Raw genomic sequence first — 7,810 nt, 5'->3', positions numbered from 1 at the left:
GATGAAATATTGAAGGACTGGCTGCAAAACATAAATATCCTTGTTGGCAGTGTCTTCTTGGCCAAGAAATCCTTCAAAGCTCTTGTAACTACAAGTCTTGCGGCCTTGTGAGCCATGCAGTGCAGATGTGAGACAAACTCACCCTTCCTGTCTATGTAGAAGAGAAGAAAAAGCAATGGCATCATCTAAAAAACTCAGAGGTGTGCTCTCTAGCTTGTTCCAAACTCCCTCAAATCCCCCAAAGTGGGATTTAGCTACAAAGAGATGACAAGGCCTACTCTTAGTGCTGGCTCTTTGACTCCAGAGCAGCTGCTTTAGAATCTTTCCCACAAGCCTGTGTAGTCATGTGCCAGAAATGGATCATTTGAAGAAACTTTCCCAACTGACTTGCATGGAGGTTTGTCTGAAGGGTATTTGAGGAGAAAGGCTCCCAGCAGAGGTCTGGGCTTTGGCCTAGCTGTGTCCCCTGCTGACTGTGAAGTGTGCCATCAGCTGCCATCAGGCTTTCTGGGCTAAAAATATCATCAAGTCACTTGGACTTGCTCTTTTAGGCCTCGAAGAGCTGGACCAAATTTCGGGGCGCATTTGGAGACCTCGTCTATGGGTGGATGTTCCACCTAGGATTTTCCCAATTGCTGGGAATGGTTCTCCAGGTCCCTAGTGTAAAACAGGGCTCCCCAGGAACTGCGCATCTGCAAGATGGTAAACAATTGTCTTGGTTTGAAGACAGAGGTGTTGGCTAATGAAGGCAGAAGGCTTCTCTGAAATGGAAAATGTAAATCCCCTCCCTTCAAATGATTCTCATTTAGAAATTCAAATGCTCTCAGGGAAAGATATGGGGATAGGACTGAGCCCGCAGAGGCGGGCAGCGTTTGCTGATGGTCTGAGCCCTTCCTAAAGATCCTGTCGGGCTGTCTTAGACACCTGGGGCCAGGCATTCCTTCCAGCCTGGGCCACTTTGGCTGCGCTGGGGGCGGCCCCAGGGCAGAAGGCAGTGTGTGCAAGGGCCCTGGGTGGCACGCTGCAGCACGGTCTCTGTGCCATGGAACGCAACGCGGTGACCAAGGGCCCTTTGTGACACGTGGGAAATAGAAGCTTGCCGGGTGCTGGGAACGCACAACGGGGCAGAACGGGACAGAGCCGTGCCGTGAGGAGCCCCCGCACAGCGCACTCGTTCCCGTCTGACCCGGAGCCTTTTGGAGGCGTTTTTCCTGCAGCTGACCTCGAGGCCAGACCACAGGACTTGTTGACCCGTGGCCTTCCCGAGGCTTCTCTTCTGCAGGTGCCCTCACAAATCCCGTCATTAACATGGAGCAGAGACCCCTGAAAGTGCCCAAGGTGGCCTGGGGGGAAGAGGAGGAAGAAGGCCTTGGAGCTGTCCCAGCACATCAAACCAAAGAGGTGGTGCGGTTTGAGCTGCCGCAGGAGGGTGAGTGGCAGAGCTGAGCCACAGGGTCAGTGCCTGCAGCCAGCTTGGCGCCATTCCATCCCATCCCTTCCCATTTTATCCCATCCCATTTTATCCCATCCCACCCAATCCCCTCCCATTCCCAGGACACCCTCAGCACCCCCCAGAGCCCTCCCCAAACTCCCCCCAGGACCATCCCAACACCCCCAGACCCTCCCAAGACCTTTCTACGACCCCTCCCCAAAACCCCCCCAGACCCTCCCACGACCCCTCCGCCCCCCCGCGAGACCCCTCTTAGGAGCCATCCGCAACCCCCAGGTCCCCCCACAACGCACCAGGACCCCTCCCCAGACCCCCCAGACACTCCCAAACCCCCGGCCCCCTCCAAAACCACCCCAGACCCTCCCCCGCCCCCCCCCCCCCCCCGATCCCCTCTCAGGCCCCGCCCGTTCCTGTCCCGAGCCCGGCGGGTCCCGGCGGCGGCGGGGGAGGGAGGGCCGCTTCCGGCTCGCCTCTGATTGGCTGGGGCGGCACGGGGGAGGCGGGCGTAGCTGAGGGGAGCGATGCTGTGAATGGTTATTTCGGGGACTTGCAGGGCGGTGGTTGGTTGGTTCGGGGCGGGGCGTTTTGCCGTTCTTGAGAGTCCGCGCGCGCGGCAGAGGCCGGAGATTGTGAGGGGAGAGCGGAGGTGAGGTGGGGACGGGGGGAAACTGGGCCGGTTTGGGGCAGGTCTGAGGGGAAATTGGGAGTTTTGGGGGCAACGACGGGAAACACAGGGGTGTGCGATGGGTTTGGGGTGAATGAGGGAGTCTGAGGGGGCTTTGGTTGGTCAGAGGGAGCTTTAGGGAGGTTGGGGGGGAGCTTGAGGCGGTCTGGAGCGTTCTTAGATGGGTTTAGGGGGATCTCAGAAGGATTGGGCGGGTCTGAGGGGATTTTGGGGGATTGTGAAAGGAACTGGGGTGTTGTGAGGGCATCTGGGGGGTTCTGAGGTGGCTCTAGGGGTAATTTTGGGGAGTCTGCAGGGGATTTCATAGAGTTTGGGAGGGGTCTGAGGGGGATGTGGGGCATCCTGATGGATTTGGGGGGGGTCTCAGGTGGGTCTGGGGTGAATTTTGTGGGGAAATGGGGGGGTCTGAGAGTCCTGGGGAGGTTTTTGGGGTCCAGGGTGGTTCTGGGCCAACACTGGGGGACTCTGGGGGGTTTGGGGTTCCTGGACGGGTCCCTGGGGAAGATTTGGGAGTCCCGGGGGGTCCCAGGCCCACCCTGAACCGGGGTCTGGGGGTTTCGGGGGGAGGGGGCACAGCAGGGGTTTCCCCCCCACCCTCCAATTTTTGGGGGGGTCTCCCACGGTGCCCCCTCCCCAAAAAGCTCCGAGGGCCCCCTGAAGTGGCTCCTGTTCCACCCGCCGGTGCCCCCTGATCCAGGACGGCCCCACTGACTCTGGGGGGCTTCTGGGGGATTTTAGGGTTTTGAGAGGGTTTTTGGGGATTTCAGAGTTGCTATTTTGGGCTTTGTGGGATTTTTTGGGGAGTTTAGGCGAAATTATTGGGGTTTTGAGGAGAATTATTGGGTTTTGGGATGGTTAGAGGATTTTGGGGGGTTTTGGATTTTGGGTGTTTTGTTGAGGTTGTAGGGGTTTTTTAGATGGGGAGGGGATTTATTGAAAATTTTGGGAGTTTTTTATAATTTTGGTGAGTTCCACTGGGATTTTAGGAGATTCTCTGGGGGTTTTGAGGGTTTTCTTGTGACTTTTGGGGATTTTGTGGGGTATTAGTGGAATTTTAGGGTGGCTTTGGGGCATTCCATGGGAGTGGGGAAGGGCTGAGATGCACCAAAATCTCCTTGAAACCCCTGAAAGTCCCAATAAAACCCATTAAATCGCAATTAAATCTCTCAAAATCTCATTAAAACACCCTAGAATCCCAATAACATCCCACAAAATGCTTTGAAATCCCAATAACCCCAAAAATCCTGATTAAACTCCGCAAATCCCCCAAAAATGTCCTCAAAACCAAAAAACGTCCCACAAAATCTCCCCCAAATCCAAAGAAATCCTGGCAACACCCAAAAAACCCCACTAAACCCTCCAAATCCCACCAAAAATCCAAAACCCCCCAAATCCCCAATGAATCCCACTAAATGCCACCACAATTCCAATAAAATCCCCACAAAATCTCCTAAAAATCCCAATAAAACCCCCAGAATTTCTGAGAATCCCAAAAATCCCAACAAAATCTCAGTAAAAACCCCCAAAATTCAAAAAAAGCCACAAAAAATTCAATAAACCCCCAAATACCCCCAGAAAAACTCCCCCTCAAACTGCCAATAGAATCCCCCAAAATCTAAACTCCCCAAAATCCACAAAACCAGCCACTCCCAGTCAATCCCAGTATGATTCCAGTTGCTCTCTATGTGATCCCAGTGTAACCCAGCATGGACTCAGCTGCTCTCACTGTTATCCTAGTGTGATCCCAGTTGCTCCCAGCATAATTCCAGATGTTCCCAGTTCCTCCCATTATGATCCCAGTTGCTCCAAGAATACTCCCAGTCCCTCCCAGCAGGGTCCCAGTTGTGCCCAGTTGCCTCCAGGGTAGATTCAGTTTCCCCCAGCATTGTCCCAGTTGCTCCCAGCATGATCCCAGCTGTTCCCAGTGTGGTTCCAGTCCCCCCACTATGGTTAGAGACACTCCCAGTTTGTTTTAGTTACCTCAGAATGGTCCCAGTCTTGCCCAGTTACTCCCAGTTTCCTCTAGCATAATCCCAGTTTCCATCTGTTGCTCAAAGGGTGGCCCCAGTTGCTCCCAGTATGATCCCAGTTGCCCCAGTTATAGTCTCAGTCCTCTCAGCATGGTTCCAGTTCCTTCCAGCTGTTCCCAGTTGCTCCCAGTGTGTCACATTTTCCTCCCAACATGGCCCAGTAGCTCCCAGCAAGCCCCAGTCAGGTTCCATTCAAACCCAGTATAGTCCCAGTATGAGTGTAGCCACTCCAGTATGAACCCAGTCACCTGCAGTCTAATCCCAGTGTCTCCCAGTCACTCCCAGTTTGATGCCAGTGCCCCCAGTGTGATCCCAGTTGCTCCCAGCATGGGCCCAGCTGTTCCCAGTGTGGTGCCATCACTCCCCTGTTGTTACAGACACTCCCAGTGTGGTCCCAGTTGAACCCAGTTGCCCCTGCTCTAGTCCCAGTCACTCCCCAGATGATCCCAGTCCCCCCAGTATGGTCCCACTCACTCCCAGTTGCTCCCAGTGTGGTCCCAGTTCTCGCCAGCATGGTCCCAGTTGTTCCAGTCATTCCAGTATGGTTCCAGACACTGCCAGTATATCCCAGTTGTACCCAGCATGTCTGTAGCCATTTCCAGGCACTGCCAGTGGCCCCAGTAAGGTGTTAGTTCTCCCAGTATGATTCCCCAGTCATGCCCATTGTATCCCAGTTGCCTCCGGCATGCATCCAGTCCTTCCCAGTTCCTCCAGTTTGCTTGCAGCATCATCCCAGTTTCCCTCAGTTGCTCGCAGTAGCCCAAAGTGTGATCCCAGTTGCTCCCTTTCAACCCCAATAGGATCCCAGTAAGCTCCAGTTTGATCCCAGTCACATGCCAGTCCTCCCAGTGTTGTGCCAGTATAATCCCAGTTCCTTCCAGTCTCTCCCAGTATGGTCCCAGCTGCCTCCAGCATGGTTCCAGTTGCTTCCTGGATCAGCCCAGTCAGTCCCAGTATGATGCCATTTGCTCCCAGCGTGCTCCCGGTCAGGCCCAGTATGGGGGATGATGTGCAGGGTGTGTTCCCAGTCACTCTCAGATACTCCCAGTATTAGTCCAGTCCCTCCCAGTATGATCCAAAGGTGAGCCCAGTGTGCTCCCAGTCCCTGCCACTATGAACCAGTTGTGCTCCACATGGTTCCAGTTGCTCTCTTTCACCTTCACTTTTGTTCCAGTCACTCCCAGTATCTCCCAGTGTGTCCCAGTTCCCTCCAGCATGTTCCCAGTCACTCCCAGTTGCTCCCAGTTGGGTTTTTGGGGAGATGTTTGGAGAATGAAGCAGTCCAAGGCTGAGCGGAAAAGGCCCCTTGGGGGGACATCGGGGGGTGCCAGTGGCGACTGCCGGCAGAGGCAGCCTGGAGGAGCAGAGCCCTGTGTGCCCCAGGAGCCCAAAGTGGGGAGCCCAGAGAGGGGGAAGCGCCGCCATGGGCGGGAGCCTCAAGAGCCTGGAGAGGGGCAGGGGGGACTCCTTGGAGCCGCTGCAGCCCAGAGCAGAGAACGAGGGGAGAAGGGAGCCCGGGAGCCCAAACAGCCCCGGCATCCCGGAATGGGGAGAGCGAAGAGGGGGGAGCTTTTGGCATTGCTGGGACTGCCAGCAGCCTGGGCAGGGTGGGCACCGAGCACAAGGGGGACCCCGAATCCAAGCATGACCCCAGCAGCTGGGACAGGGGGAACCCCCGAACACCAAAGGGGAGGGACCAGGGATGGGGAACTCCTGGGAGGCTTTTCCATGGCTGAATCTTGGTGTTTGGGAGGTTTTTATGGAGCTCAGATGGCCAGTGACTTGTAGAGATGGACTTGGGCAGAGGGAACTTCAAACTCAATGTGCCTATACCTTGTTGTCCTCAAACCAGGATTTCCTATTCACAGTGCTTGGGAGGCTGCGAGGAAGAGGAAGATGCCCCGGGACACTGATGCAGGTGAGGAGGAAGTCAGTGCCTCTTTCCCCTCTGTGCTGCTCCCTCTCCCAGCCCAGCACGGCCCCAGCTGCAGCTCAGCCCTGGGGGAATCTCCTTGCCCTTGCCTGTGGCACGGAGGCAAATCCCATCCTGTCCTTGTCCTTCCTCCCCCAGAGCAGGAGCTGAGCATGGAGAGCAGGGAGGACAAATGCCCGTGGCAGAACCTGGTGGAAGAGGCCGTTTTGAGCGGCTCCATGGCGCAGGAAGCCAACGGGGAGGAAAAGCCCCGGAGATGCCGCACGAGGAGGGGCTGCAAACGCAGCTGGCGGGGATCTGAGGGGGAAAGAGCCAGCCTGGGCCGGGAAGGCGGCTGGAGATGGAGCCAGAGCTCGGAGCTGGTGCTCCATGAGCAGCTCCATGATGGGGAGAAGCCCCACACCTGCTTGGAGTGTGGGAAGAGCTTCAGGAGGAACTGCAACCTGATCAGGCACCAGAGGACCCACACTGGGGAACGGGCCTATGAGTGTGATCAATGTAGGAAGAGGTTTAAGAGCAGCTCCAATCTCCTCGATCAGCAGCACACGCACACAAAGGAGAGGCCCTTCCGCTGCCCCGACTGCAGGCAGGGCTTCAGGTACAGCTCCTGTCTTGTTGTGCACCGACAAACCCACACTGGGGAGAGGCCCCACGAGTGTGAGGAATGTGGGAAGAGCTTCAGCCATAGCTCCCAACTGATCCGCCACCAAAAGATCCACACGGGGGAGAGGCCCTACGAGTGTTCCAAGTGTGGGAAGGGTTTCGGATCAAGTCAGATCTCCTCCGGCACAATTGGATTCACACAGAGGAGAGGCCTTTCCAATGCCCCGGTTGTGGGAAGGGATTCCAGCACAACTACACAACTACACCCTCATCAAGCACCGGCGCATCCACACTGGGGAGAGGCCCTACGAGTGTTCCCAGTGTGGGAAGAGCTTCTCCAGCAGCTCTAACTTGACCCAACACCAACGGAGGCACCGGTAAGGGAAGCCCTGTGAGTGCCCCGAGTGCGAGAAGAGCTTCGTGCGCTGCTCCAGCTCCATCCCCAATGGAGGAGGCACTTTGGGCACAGTCCTGGTCACTCACATTCCCTCTGATCCGTTTTGGGAACACACCTGGCTGCTTCTCCTTTTGGTTTGGCTTAAATTTTTTTCTCTTCTCCATGTCTTTGCACTCCAAAAGCCAAGAGGGATCAATCTGTCACCTCAAAACCACTCAAATCCCAATGAAAACAACTGCATTTTAACCCAACAGGGCTCAATCTCACCTCAAATTGCTGGTTCCCGCCTGACAAAAACTCAATCCTGTGCCAGACTCACTCCATTCCACAGCCACCAGGGTGAGTTGGGGCTGGGAGGTGATTGGTAGAAGTGGGATCCCAATTTGGAGCAGTGGGATGGGGATTGTGTGGGGTGGCTGGGTGGGATGTATTTGACAGCAAATAAAACTTTCAGAGTTACTGATTTCTGTCCCATTCATTTTCAGTCACTTCTGTGTGCAGAGTGCTGCCTTCTCAGCTGTTTCAATTCCTATAAAAATCTCATTTTTTAAATAATCTAACCCAAACAATTCAAAAGCCAATATCCAAATAAAACCACGCACCCGAAATTAGAATTTTGAAAAAGAAAATTATTTTTTAGAGTACTTAAGGATGTTGATAAAGTTTAATTGTTTGGTTCAAATGTGTGAGAAATTATAGTGGTGTTTGGTTT

The 7,810-nt window shown here is 54.9% G+C and overlaps 1 protein-coding gene across 1 annotated transcript; it reads left to right on the top strand.

Moving 5' to 3' along the window:
- The first annotated feature begins 6,250 nt into the window (after positions 1–6,250).
- LOC132085904 (zinc finger protein 239-like) lies at positions 6,251–7,511 on the top strand. The gene has a single exon (XM_059491375.1). The coding sequence runs from the start codon at positions 6,251–6,253 to the stop codon at positions 7,049–7,051; it is 801 nt and encodes a 266-aa protein (XP_059347358.1). The 3' UTR covers positions 7,052–7,511.
- Positions 7,512–7,810: the final 299 nt, after the last annotated feature.

The sequence above is a fragment of the Ammospiza nelsoni genome, chromosome 33, assembly GCF_027579445.1.
Source record: "Ammospiza nelsoni isolate bAmmNel1 chromosome 33, bAmmNel1.pri, whole genome shotgun sequence".
NCBI lineage: Eukaryota > Metazoa > Chordata > Aves > Passeriformes > Passerellidae > Ammospiza > Ammospiza nelsoni.
This window is presented reverse-complemented; position numbering and strand designations above follow the sequence as displayed.

What these genes read in the sequence shown, in the direction of transcription:
- LOC132085904 (XM_059491375.1), top strand. Translation starts at nt 6,251, where the DNA reads ATGGAGAGCAGGGAGGACAAATGCCCGTGGCAGAACCTGGTGGAAGAG.